Source organism: Gouania willdenowi, chromosome 11 (assembly GCF_900634775.1).
Source record: "Gouania willdenowi chromosome 11, fGouWil2.1, whole genome shotgun sequence".
In the NCBI taxonomy this organism is placed as follows: Eukaryota; Metazoa; Chordata; class Actinopteri; order Blenniiformes; family Gobiesocidae; genus Gouania; species Gouania willdenowi.
Window position 1 is genome coordinate 1,147,731 of NC_041054.1, and position 15,861 is coordinate 1,163,591.

General features: G+C 35.9%; 1 protein-coding gene across 2 annotated transcripts; it reads left to right on the forward strand.

The window, feature by feature from the left end:
* Positions 1–1,845: 1,845 nt before the first annotated feature.
* Positions 1,846–14,475, forward strand: LOC114471802 (major histocompatibility complex class I-related gene protein-like). 2 transcript variants are annotated; one of them, XM_028460727.1, is made up of 8 exons: positions 1,846–1,974; positions 4,941–5,201; positions 7,105–7,383; positions 7,987–8,307; positions 12,707–12,793; positions 12,904–12,936; positions 13,684–13,730; positions 13,831–14,475. In XM_028460727.1, exons 1-8 carry the CDS (start codon positions 1,923–1,925, stop codon positions 13,873–13,875), a joined length of 1,125 nt encoding a protein of 374 aa, XP_028316528.1. In that variant the 5' UTR covers positions 1,846–1,922; the 3' UTR covers positions 13,876–14,475. The 2 variants fall into 2 exon arrangements, with proteins under 2 accessions (XP_028316528.1, XP_028316529.1); XM_028460728.1 differs by lacking the exons at positions 4,941–5,201; positions 7,105–7,383; positions 7,987–8,307; ... (2 more) ...; positions 13,684–13,730; positions 13,831–14,475 and adding exons at positions 2,768–2,836; positions 3,454–4,860 and having other exon boundaries at positions 1,883–1,974.
* The last annotated feature ends 1,386 nt before the right edge of the window (positions 14,476–15,861 follow it).

Sequence of the window (15,861 nt, forward strand, 5' to 3'; positions counted from 1 at the left end):
TCATGTGTCATGTAATGTACAGGTGCTTTAATTCAACACTATTTTCTGAAAATGATTTCCTTGATTAACAAATGTCGTTAATCTGCATCCTGTAGCATTCTGACAGAAATATTTATATTTCACTACAATATGATTTATTTTTATTTTAAACCTCCTTAAGAAGAGCTTTTAAAAGACTGGATGTTTATAACTTACAACACATTCATCCATTTTCTGACCCGCTAACTTACAACACAGTGCAGATAAAATAATAAGCATTATATATAATACACAGAAAAAACATAAAAACAGCCGTGATGTTACTGCACACTATGATCAAAGTAAGCTGTTACCATAATAAGTGTGTATTGTAACAGCTCTGCTGTTTGTTGGATGTGTTTTTTGTAGATATCCTTAATTCCTACAGTTTTGACAGTCAGTGAAGGCAACAGGAGGATTCAGGGGAGGTGGTTAGTGTTGAGGGTTTGTGTCAGAGCTCAAAAGTTACGATTCATCCTAGTAATTTACCGAAGCGGTGAATTACGGTGTTTTATTTGATGTGGTCACGGTCGACAGTGACCAGTTAAAGAATGTTTACGAATCGTCCCAGTTTCTTTACAACGTCCGTATATACTGTATGTTTATAAACTGGGTGATGAAGCTTTTTATGGAATAATTTCAGCACCTACAGTCCAATCCCTACAGATACTAGTTACGTAGTCCTGTTTTAGTAGTAAGTGGAAGTACTGACAGGTTAGCAAACTAACAAAGCTGCACTTTATCTCACTGTATTTCTGTGTTTCAGCAAATTTTCTGAAACTTACAGAAGGTTGTTTTTTTTATTCTTGTTATGTTTCTTTTAACAATAAACTGTTAACAACAATGAAACTGACTGTTTACTTACAGAGACTCATAGAGATAATTTACCTCAGAAAACACTTTGTATTCAAACATTAACACAGCTTTGTGCTTTTTATCACTTTAACGTTAATTATTCTCTGGAAAAGTGGTTCTCAAACTGTGGGACGCACCCCGTGAGGCTTTATTTATTATTACTTTATCACTGTTGATATAATACATGTGATTACATATGTTTATTTTTTTTTAGTTTTGAAGAAGAATAATCACAATAACTTTTTCAGACAAAGTTTACATTGTTTCATTCTTCAAAAACCCACAAAACAGCAACAGAAACACAAACACAAAATTACTTAAAAACCACAAAACAACCATAGAAATACACAAAACAGAAACACTGAAAACAACACAAAATACTAAAATGATGGAAAAATATACAAAACTAAATCTTTTGTGCTTTTGTTTGTTAACGCTCAGATTGTTCATTATTCTAAATAAAAACATGAATTCTAATAACGTGGCCCATTGATCAGACAAAGCACGTGATTGATTGGTCATCCCTGCACGTGAGAGTGAAAGAAGCTCTGATTGGTTGAGGCAGGTGAGTCCTAACAATCAGCAGCTGAAACTGATTGGTTGATGATGCTGAAGGAAGGAGTTTATAAATCAATAAAATTATACTAAGTTAAAATAAATAATGAGTAATAATTAAAAAAAATATATATTTTTTTTGGGTGTTTTTAATTTTTAAGTACGAAAAGTGACAACTTTAAAAAAATATTTCCAAAAATTTGTTAAAAACTGCTGAATGAAAGTCAGTTTAAACATATAACACGTGAAATAATTAATTAATTTTTCCTACATTGTAATATTTAACTTTATTTTTACAAAGTGATCAAAACAACATCATGTTGAAGCAGTTATTTTTTTAATAATATCTGCTGGAGAACCTGAGTGTGTGACTTCTACCCAGTAACAGTGAGGGAAGAAATCCTATTGGCTGAGCAGGAGGCCGATGGTCACGTGACTTCTCTCAGTGTTGATCCACAGGACAGAAGTGAAAGGTGCTCGTGCTCACCTCCACCATGAACACCTTCATCTTTGTGTTTCTCCTCTCAACACCCGGTGTGACAGCAGGTCAGTCCACATCATTTTACACTTTACTGTCTTTATGTGAGGAGGAATGGAAAGCTTTGTTTGACTTTCACTTTACAGCCTGGAGTTAGACTCACTTATTAACACTGGGACAACTTTACACCTACAACACTATCATCTGCTCTTTTTACTCACTTTATATGTGTTTTTAACGACTTTTAAACACGTTTAACGAGTCCGCAACGAAAACTTTCAGTTTAACTTTTTCATTTTTACCTGCGCAACAAAAGGGGTGTGGCATGTGACGTCATTCAGCCACATTCACTGTGAATAAACAGTTTAATACAAACTAAGAAACACTGAAATACCAAGAGTCAAGAAAAAATAGAATTTAATATTTACTTTTGGATTTAGACGTTTTTATGAATCGATACAAATTTTAAAACAAAGAAATTAGTTTTTTTTTTAATGTGAAAGTTTATATCTGGAGCAGAATTATTTTTTTCTGTATTTAGTTTGACATTTAGTTGTTTAAAGAGTCAGTGTCTCTTTATTAATAATAATTTTAAAAAAAAACTTTCATTTTTATGATCAAACTACAACACAGTGCGTCACTGAACATCATTCAGCCACATGAACTGACAATAAACTGTATTTATCGCTTTCTCTTTACTGAAATAATAATTAAAAAATGACTTGATTACTTCTGGTTTTAAAATGTATTAAATTTTTAGAAAAAGAAAAGTTTAATTAAAAATTTGATTCATATTTTTATTTCAAATATTCAAACTAAATATGACTTGACAGTGATGACCACATCTGTGCCTGGGTGCAGGTGGCTCCTTTAGGGGCTTGAACGGCTCATCACATGGGCAAAAATGAGCTTCAAGCCAGATAAGTCCAGGTCTCTAGTCTTGAAAAAAGGTAAAGTGGCCGACCATTTCAGCTTTTCAGTTGGAGGGACAAAGATTCCAACGGTGACCGAAAGACCTGTCAAGAGCCTGGGCAAAATCTTTGACAGCTCTCTGAAGGATGCAGCGGCTTTGCAGCAGACAAAGAGCGACCTGACTTCTTGGCTCACAGCCATCGATAAATCTGGTCTCCCAGGAAAGTTTAAGGCCTGGATGTACCAGCACGGAGTTCTACCTAGAATACTCTGGCCTCTGTTAATCTACGAGGTACCAATGACAACGGTAGAGGTACTAGAGAAGACCACCAGCAAGTTTTTGAGGAAATGGCTGGGGCTTCCTCGGTCCTTGAGCAGCATTGCCTTTTATGGCCAATCCACCAAGCTCCACCTCCCTCTCAGTGGACTCTCAGAAGAATTCAAAGTTGCCCGCTCTAGAGAGGTAATGATGTACAGGTTGCCTCTGCAGGAATTGTTGTTAAGACCGGGAGGAAGTGGCAGGCACAAGAAGCCATAAGCAGAGCGGAGACACGGCTGAGGCACAAGACCTTGGTGGGTTCCGTGGCAATGGGGAGGGCAGGCCTTGGTAGTTTTCCTAGGCCACGCTACGACAGGGCTCGCGGCAAGGAGAAGCGCCAATTAGTCCAAGACGAGATCCGTGCAGAGCTCGAGGAAGAACGGCACAGCAAAATGGTCAGCATGTCCAAGCAAGGGGCGTGGACAAGGTGGGAACATGCAGAAGCTTGCAAACTCACCTGGGCAGAGCTCTGGAGAGCTGAACCTCTGCGAACAAAATTCCTCATTCAGTCTGTATACGACGTCCTCCCAAGCCTAGCCAATCTGCACACCTGGGGCCTAGCTGACACTCCGGAGTGCAAACTGTGCCAGAGGAGGGGCACCTTGGAGCACATCTTGAGCTGTTGCCCAAAGGCTCTAGGGGAGGGACGGTATCGCTGGAGCCATGAAGTTTTAAAATCTCTGGCTGATTCCATCTGCGTAGCGATACAATATAGCAAGTCCCAGGTCACCCCTAAGCAATCAATCACCTTCATTAGAGCAGGACAGAAAGCAAACCAGCAGCCGAGCTCCGCAGGAGGGCTCCTCACCACCGCTCGTGACTGGCAGCTCCAAGTTGACCTAGGAACGAAACTCAAGTTCCCAGCAAATATCACCCCCACTTCACTCCGCCCCGACATGGTGTTAACATCTGATTCAACCAAGCAAGTGGTGCTACTGGAGCTGACGGTCCCCTGGGAGGACCGGATTGACGAAGCCAATGAGCGAAAGAGGGCCAAATACTGTGAGCTCACCACAGAGTGTCGGAGCAATGGATGGAGAGCCTGCTGTGAATCAATCAAAATCGGGTGCAGGGGTTTTGCAGGTCACTCACAACAGCGAGTGTTCAAACTCCTAGACATTAGAGGACAGCAGTTGAGAAAAGCCACCAAGAACATCCTTGAGGCCACAGAAAAGGCCTCCAGGTGGCTGTGGATCCGTAGGGGGGATCCGTGGTGCGCCACTTGGACACAGGCTGGGGTCTGATCACCCCCGGCTGGGTCGCCCAGTTTATTAATTCTCTCCTCCAATAATTAATAAAGTTTTTAGTAGACATGTGACTAGGTGACGCTGTCCTCTTTGATATTGACGCCAAATGAAGCCAATCAGCTTCCTGCATTGTTAGAATTACATTTTAATGACTCACAACAGTCATGAGAAAACTGTCACACACATTTTATAAAGTCTGTCACATTTTGCTGAGTTTGATTAAATTTTAACATTTGTTAATGAAAAAAACATCATAAAATTCTGGTTTAGAAATACTAAAAACTTCCTTTATTTCATATAAAGTTAGTCTGAGCATCTAAAACAAACAGTGTTTAGTTAAAGCAATGTTAACTGAATTTGTTTGACTTTAAAAACCAAAAAACAACAATATTTTTTAAATTATGGAATAATGTTTTTTTAGTCTTTGAATCATTTTCAAAGATATTAAAATGTGTGGTAGAGTTAGTGTTTGTAACAGCAGAGATCACTGTGATGTGTGGATACGTTCATGTTGTTGTTCAGTGTCTGAATTCATGACTCTGACCTTTTCTTACAGTGTTGCACACTATGAGATATTTCTACACAGCTTCATCTGACGTACCAAACTTCCCAGAGTTTGTGGGTATTGGTTATGTTGATGGTTTTGTGATCGGTCACTACGACAGTAACACCAGGAGAGCAGTCCCTAAACAAGACTGGGTTAAAGATGCATTAGGTGAAGATTACATAGAAAGTCTAACTGCTCGAGCAATGGATCATCAGCTGAGGTTCAAAGCCCACCTAGAAAACTTAAACCAGCGTTTCAACCAAACTGGAGGTTAGTTAAAGTTCTCTTGTTCTTTCTAATGCTGATGTGACAGTGTGTGTTAATGCTTGTTGTGTAGCTGTAAACACACTGAAAGTGTGTCCTTCAAACCCTGAATAGAAAGCACAGCATCACTAGAGGTGGAAAAAGTACTCGTCTTCAGTACTAAAGTAAAAGTTTAGATACTTGAATAAATAATGACTCTGGTAAAAGTATTGAAGTTGCTCCCTTACTTGAGTAAAAGTAAAAAAGTAGTCGCTACTAAATGTACTTTAGTAAAAAGTAAAACAAACATTCCTTCAATGATAAAACAAGGTTTTTATAAATTCCATATCTTTAATTTTTTATGAACTTGTTGAAAACTGGTTCATGTAAACAAGTTAAATCTGTTCTCTTTGAACATCTGGAGAATTTAAAACTCATTATAAATACAATTTGTAAATAAAATGTGTCAAGAAAAAAAATGCAAATGCTCAATTAAACCCAGATCAGCTTTGAGTTTAATATTTATAAAAACTTGAAAATGTAAACTATAATATTAATGGACCTGTTTAACAGAAAAAAGCTCAAACTACCAAAGTTTTGTATCTTTTTACGTCATGACGTCATCTTGGAACGTCTTAAAAGTAATGAGCTCATTTTTAAAATGTAAGGAGTAGAAAGTACAGATATGTGTTTAAAAAAGTAAGAAGTCACCAAAAAATAAAAATACTCACTAAAGTACAGATACCATAAAAAATAGTACTTAAGTACAGTAACAAAGTATTGGTACTTGGTTATTTGTCACCTCTGAGCATCACTAAGTGAATGCTGCAGGAACCATTCCTAAAGCTGGAAAAATGCAGACGTCAGCACTTCCTCTGTCGTCCCTCAGAGTCACTAGATTGTCATTGGACGCTGAAAGAAGCTCCATTGTTGTGGACGTTGGATGTGATGATGTTAAAGGTGTCAGTGAGAGACTAGTTATTATCAATAGTTATAAACTCATCATTTACATTCACAGTATTGTTGCTGTCACATTGTATTGTTCCTATTTATATACATTTCTATTATATCCTAACTATAACCACCTGTATGGGTGTGAAGATTTACTCACAGGTAGTGAGAAAACTTGGTATGAAACATATTTTAATAATAATTAATAACTACGTATGTGTAAGCCATAGAACTGTAACATGGTTCCACAGATTGTTTTCTGGTGATTTAGTTTTTTTAGTTTCATCTCTTCTGGTCTTTCATTAGTTTTTAACTCTTTTGAATTACAATTTAATTACGATTACAACAGCAACAGATTTTGATTACAATTAAAATAATCAATTGGCTCAGGTGGTAGTGGGTCGTCTTCTGATCGAGAGGTTGGGGGTTCGATCCCAGTACCTGACTATGTGTCGAAGTGTTCTTGGGCAAGACACTGAACCTTAAGTTGCTCCCAATGGTCGACCAGCTCCTTGCATGTCAGTCCTGTCCCATTGGTGTGTGAATGTGCTGGTATGTAAAGCGCTTTGGGACTGTTTCAGTGTATTTATAAGGCGCTATATAAATCTAGTCCACTCACCATTTACAATTACGATTTTAATTATGCTATAATTTAAATTAATTATGAATCACGTGATTACAATTATATTTGCCCCAACCCTGTTTCCAGTCGCATGTAGTAGCGCCTCCTGTTGGTCACATAAAGTAATGCAGCTGTGCTTTGTGTTGCTCCTAAAACTAGATCCTACTTTCACATCTTTGTTCACATTCAGCCTTTAAAAGTCTTTAAAGTGGCTCCATGTCAGAATAAAAGCCTGCAGTGCTGAAAGGATTTAGTAAAGAATCAAAGAGATGATCAATAGAAACATATTTACAATCAGATCAGATGTAATTGGAGACAAATCTTGTACATGTGTTTAATGTTCTCTGTGTCTCTCAGGTGTTCACACTTTCCAGAATATGCACGGCTGTGACTGGGACGATGAGACTGGAGAGGTTAATGGTTATGATCAATATGGTTATGATGGAGAAGACTTCATCAATCTGAATCTGAATGAACAGATATGGATCGCTGCTAAACAACAGGCTTTCATCACTAAACTCAACTGGGACAATGACAAAGCTATGATGTCATACCATAAATACTACTACACACAGGAATGTCCTGAGGTTATGAAGAAGATTATGAACGTTGGGCGGAGCTTCATGATGAGAACAGGTAAACTCCTCTGAGCTTCCTTTGCTGCAGACACATGAACACAACAGTGTGACTCTGTCTTTATCTGTTAGAATGAAAAGTGTGATCACAGTGAGTGTAAATCACCTGGATCTGTGTCTCTACAACACATTTTGACATTTGAACTGATTTCACTTTAAACTCTTTAAGATGTTTTATTTTGGTACTTTTGTTAAATTTGCATTATTTGATAAATATTTAGTTTTGCCTGTAACATTTAACATTTAGATATATCATTGAGATTTAACATTGTGATTTATCATTTGTATTTAATATTTATATTTAATATTTAACATTTACATTTAGATTTTTGTTCAACTTTTATATTTAGATTTTGGTTCTATATTTAACTATTAGATTTATAATTTAGATTTACATTTAAATTTAACATATAAATTCATCATTTAATATTCAATGGGTAGATTTACATTTAGCATTTATATTTATCATTTACAGTAGTTCAACATTTAGATTTACCATTTAGATTTAATATTTATATTTAGCATTTAGATTTATCAATTAGATTTAATATTTTAATTTATCATCATTAAAGTTCACTGTGTTCTCCTTGTGGTTCCTCTGCAGATGTTCCCTCCATCCAGCTCCTCCAGAGGACTCCCTCCTCTCCAGTCACCTGCCACGCTACAGGTTTCTACCCCCACTATGCTGAGATGTTCTGGAGGAAAGACCAGGAGGAGAAGGTGTTGGAGGGCGTGGACCACGGAGAGATACTCCCCAACCATGATGGGAGCTTCCAGATGAGCGTTGACCTGAACATTTCTCTGATCAGAGATGAAGACTGGAGCAGGTACGACTGTGTGTTCCAGATTAAAGGTGTGGAGGAAGATCTCACAGTCACTCTGGACAAAAGTGTGATTTTAAGCAACTGGAGAAAGTCTGATGGAGGTGAGAGACTCAAGATGATGTGTGGGATTGTTCTGATCCATCTTTGCTCACAATCACATCAAAACAGTCAAATTTATCAAACATCTGATTCCTCTTCATTTACTCTTGGTAACTATCAGTAGTTGATTAAAGTTATAGAAATCTAATTACAGGACTTGTTGCTGAGGCTGAATTCACTTATTTAAACATGTGACATTTATGAATGTATTTATTTCAATGAATATTTGTGAAGATTTTATAAACTCAGATGGTAATTTGATGGTAAACTTATAGAGATCCTCCACTATTTTTACAAATGTGGCCTAAAACCTTTGAAATGTACTTATTAGTAGATCTATTTCTAACAAAATACATTGTTTTTGCATAATATTAGTTTTAATAACTTTTAAAAATTGGACTACTTTACAGTTTTACAGCCTGTGTTTTTTTACCTTGAAATTAAGTGATTGATGATGTCACACGGCCCCACTGTCTGTAAACATCTGATTGTTTTCTATTAGAGTGAAACATTCAACCTGATTTTTAGATTATTTAACAGATTTTTCAGTCAAAATAACAACTTGTGCTGCTTTTAGTTGCTTTAAATAATCAGGAAAAATTAAAAATAGCGAAGTAAACCTCTTTTATTTACAGAAAGAAGATAAAAACAGTGACCCAAAAAATTATCTATGGCCGCAGGTGGCAACAGTTGTTGCATGTTGTTAGACACAGATTTACTAATTGATTACTTATTGTAACTGTAACAAAGCAGTGAGTGAAGCTTGTGTTAAAAATAACAGATTTAATTTTTTTTATTTATTCAGTTTATTTCCGACATGGTTGCATTCACAGAAGTTGTTATTCCTTTTTTTTTTGTTTGTTTTTGCTTTGTCCATGCCGAAAAAGGAGACGAGAGAAGCAGTTTGCTTATCCAAGTCCCGTCCCCTGTTTTGAACACAGAAAATTTACATCAAAGCTTGTCTCTCTGGTCAAACAGTCTTTGGTTGTTCTGAACACAATTTCATTTCTTATTTTTTTGTCCTTTTTTATGTAGGATGTTTTCAGTGTTGTCTTTTTTCATTCCTCCTCCTCTCCATCGTTGTTCAAAAGAAAAGTTCATCTTCTTTACCACTTGGGAATGTCTCTTTTGGACACGCTGGTTCGTCTTGTTGTGATCTTCTGTTCGTGAAGATTGAGTCGATTGTGTTCATTGACCAGTTGATAAGTTCCATCTCGTTGATGTGCTGATCTCGTATTCGTGTAAGAATTTGTTCCGAGTTTTTTCTTTATATCTAGTCAAGTTTGCAGCTTGTTTTGTCTCTGCATCAAGGTTATTCCAGCTGGTGATAGCTCTGTTGACAGTGCTGTTTTTCCAATGTTAGATTTAACCCTTTTTTGTATGAACACATTACTATGTCTTAGTTCATAAGCAGTGTGTTTGTATGCGAAACATTTTTGTATTTGATATGGGAGTGTTTTAAGTGAGGCCCTAAATGCGAGAATTTGTGTGTTGTATTGTATTATTTCTTGTAGTTTTAGGTATTTGGCCTTTTCAAATAGTTCGTTTGTGTGTGTGTTGTGTGGTGCTTTATATAGAATTCTAATTGCTTTTTTTTTTAAGTTTAACTAAAGGTTCAAGATACGTTTTGTAGGTGTTTCCCCACATTTCTGAGCAGTAATTTAAATGTGACCCAATAAGGGAAGAATAAGTCATTTCTATTAGAGTTTTAATGTCTTTACCTGAACATAGGATGGTTGTGTCGTCTGCAAACAGTGTTAGTTTGAGGCAATTTGAGACTTTGAAAATGTCGTTTATATATAGAATGAACAGTTTTGGCCCTAAAATTGAACCCTGTGGCACACCACATTGTATGGTTTGGCATATTGATATGTTTTGTTCGAAGTCAACATATTGTCTCCTATTTCTCATATAACTTTTAATCCAGTTTAGGGCATCAATTATAATGATTTATTGTGTCAAATGCTTTTTTAAGGTCCAAAAAAATGCCAAATACAAATAAATTATTTTCTAATGCATCTCTTTTATTTTCCGTGGTATCAGTTATAGCCATTGCTGTTGAACGTCCTTTTCTGAACCCATATTGGCCTTCGTGTAATATATTTTTCTCTTCTATGAATTTGTCCAGCCTTTTCATGAACAATTTTTCTAGAATTTTCGATAATTGCGGGAATATTGAAATAGGTCGATAGTTGGTGAAATCTCGTTTGTCTCAACTCTTGTGGATCGGTCTGATTTTTGCTATTTTCATTTGGTCTGGGAAAATACCATTTTTGAAAGAGAGATTGCTGATATATGTTAGCGGTGGGGTTATTTCAGCTGTTATAGTTTTTAGTAGACTCAGATTATTAATCTCTCTGGATTTTTTTGAATTACAGTTTGTAATGATTGCTTTCACCTCTGCTTCCGTTACTTCTTCAAGTGTTAAATAGTTATCATTCTCTATATTCTCATTGTCAAAATGGTTCCATTTAAGTGTTGGATGTTGATAGATCCCTCTCCCAGTCTCCATTCCAATATTTATGAAGAAATTATTAAGTTCATCTGCGATTTTTTTTCTTATTGTATTCCTTTAAGTTGTTTATTATAAAGTGGTTTGTGGCTTCCTCTTTGCTTTTACGCATAGTTATGGAGGTTATAATTTCCCAAAGTTTTTGATTTTTGTTTTTATTCTCTTTTAATTGTTTTTCATAATATTCTCTTTTTTTTTCTCTTAGGAGAGTGTTGACTTTGTTTCTGTATTTTTTGTATCGTAGTTTTGTTTTCAATGTTTTGTCTTTAAGATATTTTTTATACAATGTATTTTTTTTTTGCATGCGTTTGCTAATTTTTTATCAATCCATGGTATTGTAATAGTCTTACGTTTGATTATTTGTTTCAAATGGCAGCATTTATCATATATTGTAGTTATTATGTCTGTGAATGTGTCATATGCACTGTTCACATCTTGTTTTGTAAAAACCTCCTTCCACGTTTCTGTTCTTATCTGTTATTTAAAGATTTCTAGTTGTTTTTCTCCTTCCAGTCTTTTGTATGTTATTGGTTTGTGTGTTTCTGGGTGGATGTTGTCGTTAGTATTAAATATTGGTAGATGGTCAGAGATGTCATTTATTAATATTCCATTGGTTAGATCTGAATTTTGTATGTTTATGTTTTTGTATGTCAGTGTTGAGCTGTGTTTATTGATTCTCGTTGGTTTCATTATAAGAGGTTTTAGTCATTTGTGTACATGTAGTTAATAAAGTCTTTGATGTGTGTGTTTTTTAAGGGATTTAGAATGTTTATATTGAAGTCTCCACAGATCAATATGTTCTTGTGTTTAGCCTTTTCTATTATTTTGGTTAGGTTCTCATTAAATATGTCCATTTTTCAATTAGGAGCTTGATACAAACAACAGATTAATATGTTCTCTCCCTTTGGTCTTGTTATTTTTACTGTTAGACATTCCATTACTCCTTCCACAGTTGTACTCATCGATTCTAGTATCTCCATTTCATTGTTATCTTATATGTATAATGCCACCCCACCACCTGGTTTATATAATCTGTTCTTACAGACAAATTTATATCCTTTTATCGTAAAGTTCATACCTTTCTGTTCATTTAACCAAGTTTCTGACAGTGCTATTATTTCAAACTTGTACAAGGTTGTAATGTAATCCTTAATGTGTTCAAAATTTGCATACATAATGAATAAGTGACAGACCTTTTTAACTCTTGGTTTCCACATTGAATTCAGTGTCTGTAAAATAAACACAGTCTGAGTCTTGTTTCCAGTGTTTATATAGATCTGGGTCTATGTCCATGATTACCATCAGTAATGTTGTTGTTTAGGTGGATCCTTCGTATTTTCCCAAGTCTTCCATCGTTTTGATGAAGATTGGTTCAGGAGTTGATGTTGTTAGGGTTCAAGACAATGTCCTTCGACTCCAAGTAATCAATGACCTGTTGTTCAATCGATTTTGTGTTTTCGTCACTCGGTTCCGTTGCCTGTCTCAACGCACTCGCGTATCTCCTGGGTATTATCTTTAGGCCTGTAATGATGACATCTTTCTCTCTTTTCTTTTGTTCCAGCTCTTCAACCCTCGCGTTCAGCAGTTTTATCTCTTCAGCATTCATTATATTGTGTTGTTTCAGTACCTTTACTTCACTTTAAAGGCTTTCCAGTGATCTTTCCAGCGTCTTTTCCAACGACTTTATCTCGGCTGTGATCCGTGCAGATAGCGCGTCATCATTGAAACTTCCAACAAGCTGCATTTAAACCTTGTTTATTCTCCAACTCTCTTTATTGAACACTTTTAAACATAACATAATACCACCACTCAAGGAAAAGTGTTTTTTTTTCTGATTCAGACGTTTTTATGAATCACTACTAATAAATGTTGTTGTTGTTGTTGTGTAGGTGGTGGTGTTGCTGCTGTTGTTGTCGTAGCTGTTCTTGTTCTTGTGGCTGTCGTTGGATTTGTGACGTGGAACAAATGTTCTCCTGGTAATAAATGAAAAGCTCTTTTTATTCACTTTAAAACACTTTTCTTGAACCTTCTTTGAATCCTCTTCTCAGTGCAGTTATTAATGCTCTTTGTCTTTATTTGTCTCCAGCTCGCTGTCCCTCAGGGTTTACAGGTTCTCACAGTGAGTCGCTCACATTGGCCCTCATTTATCATCCCTGTGTGAAAACGGTGCAAATCTGAGGTCACATTGTGTCGTATGACAGGACAAACATGGGACTTATGAAACATTCATATCTGACCAATCACAGCGCACCAATGTTCGGGTGTTGATAAATGCAGCGGCTGAATTTGATCATCATTAACGTGTTACGCCCTCAAATATTCCTGGTTCGGTGGCCCCGCCCACTGAGGTCAAACAAACGTTTGTAAGGAAATAAACATTTCTGAGATGAATTTCATCTCAGAAATGATGGTATCAACCAGACATTTCTGTTGATACCATGTTTTAAAATTGTATGTCACATATAAATTATATTGCATTTATCCATGGTTGAATCACATACACATATATATATTTTGCACGATTACACGTGAATTAGCGAGATCTTCTGAGTACAGCAGATTACGCTGCAGATACGCAGCCAGTGGAAATCCAAGGTTAGTCAGATTTTCCTGTGCTGCTCCACTAATCCACTCAGGTTTGGGTACATGAGGTCAGACCAGACATGAGATCTGATCGTAGCGTATGATCACATCAGAAATGGTTAATATCAAAGCTTGCGTGAATTTGGTCCAACCCACGTGGTACGCTCAGATCTGAACGTACGAACGGTTGATAAATGAGGGTCAGTGTGTTTTTCTTATTGATCCTGATGTCATGGCTGATCAGTGAAAGCATCTTCCTCACTCCACTCTGTTTGTTTTTCAGCCTCTGACACTTCGTCTTCCTCACCTGGAGAATCAGACCCAAACAAAGTGAGTTCATCATCATCCATGTTGACATCAAATGACAATGAAAGGCTAATAAAGTGGATGAATGTGATGATACAGAGTGTTTCATGTTTTGCTCCTTTAGGAGACCAGTGAGGAGCAGAGGGAGATGAGGACACTCATCTCCTGAACACACCACAAATGCAAAACTAAATTTATTTTCTTAAACTGAACAGTTTGTTATTGTTTTTTAAATTCTGTTTGGTTTTTTTTAACAGAGATTTTAAACAGAATGAAGCGAGAGTTGCAAAATGACAGTGAATGTATCCTTACATGCAAGTTTTGGGATAATATTTCACGTTTACACACACTTTCTCATGATAAACAGGCGAACAAAGAGACAAATGTCAATTATTTATAATAAATGTTATTGTTACAGTTTTATAATATATATAAAACAAAAAAGCACCACCTGAAAGTGTTATGTCAGGTTTTAATAAGTTCTACAGTTTTAGCTACAAATGTCATTTCTATTAGAAAAAAGTCTCACCTGAAGTAGGTGTTTTAGGTATTAACATGCTCCAAAGTAAATAAGTCATTTCCCTACACTGGTGTTAGCATTGTGTTTCATGTGTCATGTAATGTACAGGTGCTTTAATTCAACGTGTGCCAAACACTGTTTTCTGAAAATGATTTCCTTGATTAACAAATGCCATTAATCTGCATCCTGTAGCATTCTGACAGAAATATTTATATTTCACTAAAACATGATTTCTTTTTATTTTAAACCTCCTTAAGAAGAGCTTTTAAAAGACTGGATGTTTATAACTTACAACACATTCATCCATTTTCTGACCCGCTAACTTACAACACAGTGCAGATAAAATAATAAGCATTATATATAATACACAGAAAAAACATAAAAACAGCCGTGATGTTACTGCACACTATGATCAAAGTAAGCTGTTACCATAATAAGTGTGTATTGTAACAGCTCTGCTGTTTGTTGGATGTGTTTTTTTTGTAGATATCCTTAATTCCTACAATTTTGGCAGTCAGTGAAGGCAACAGGAGGATTCAGGGGAGGTGGTTAGTGTTGAGGGTTTGTGTCAGAGCTCAAAAGTTACGATTCATCCTAGTAATTTACCGAAGCGGTGAATTACGGTGTTTTATTTGATGTGGTCACGGTCGACAGTGACCAGTTAATGAATGTTTACGAATCGTCCCAGTTTCTTTACAACGTCCGTATATACTGTATGTTTATAAACTGGGTGATGAAGCTTTTTATGGAATAATTTCAGCACCTACAGTCCAATCCCTACAGATACTAGTTACGTAGTCCTGTTTTAGTAGTAGGTGGAAGTACTGACAGGTTAGCAAACTAACAAAGCTGCACTTTATCTCACTGTATTTCTCTGTTTCAGCAAATTTTACCTGTAGAGGTTTTTTCAGATTGGACGTAATCACTGGATGATGACAACATGTTAGCAGCAGGCAGTCATCATTCACATTGTACTGTGATAGTGTTTAATTTTTAAGGATTTAAGTGAAAAATGACGTTGAAGTTTTCATGCAGTGAAAGCTCCAGGTTCATGATGATAAACAGCCACAGGCAGCGCGTTGGTTTCACGTGTTCATTTGTTATGGTGAAGTGTCGCACTGTGTGTATCTGCTGCACGGTGTATATTCTGCTTTCTTTTAAAATGTAATCCACATTTTCATCAAAATTACTGGTAATCTGACTACATGTTTTTAAATATACTGTAATGGATTACAGTTACATTACTTTTGTATCCAGATTACGTAACACCGTTACTTGTAATCCATTACTTCCCAAGCCTGGTTATGTTATAAAGGCTTTCTGAAACTTACAGAAGGTTGTTTTTTTTATTCTTTTTATGTTTATTTTAACAATAAACTGTTAACAACAATGAAACTGACTGTTTACTTACAGAGACTCATAGAGATAATTTACCTCAGAAAACACTTTGTATTCAAACATTAACACAGCTTTGTGCTTTTTTATCACTTTAACGTTAATTATTCTCAGGAAAAGTGGTTCTCAAACTGTGGGACGAGCCCTGTGAGGCTTTATTCATTATTACTTTATCACTGTTGATATAATACATGTGATTACATATGTTTATTTTTTTTAGTTTTTAAGAAGAATAATCAC

Coding starts and splice junctions, on each gene's coding strand:
- LOC114471802 (XM_028460727.1), top strand. CDS start 1,923: ATGAACACCTTCATCTTTGTGTTTCTCCTCTCAACACCCGGTGTGACA. Junction 8,308..12,706: donor CTGGAGAAAGTCTGATGGAG/GTGAGAGACTCA, acceptor GTTGTTGTGTAG/GTGGTGGTGTTGCTGCTGTT. Junction 12,937..13,683: donor AGGGTTTACAGGTTCTCACA/GTGAGTCGCTCA, acceptor TTTGTTTTTCAG/CCTCTGACACTTCGTCTTCC.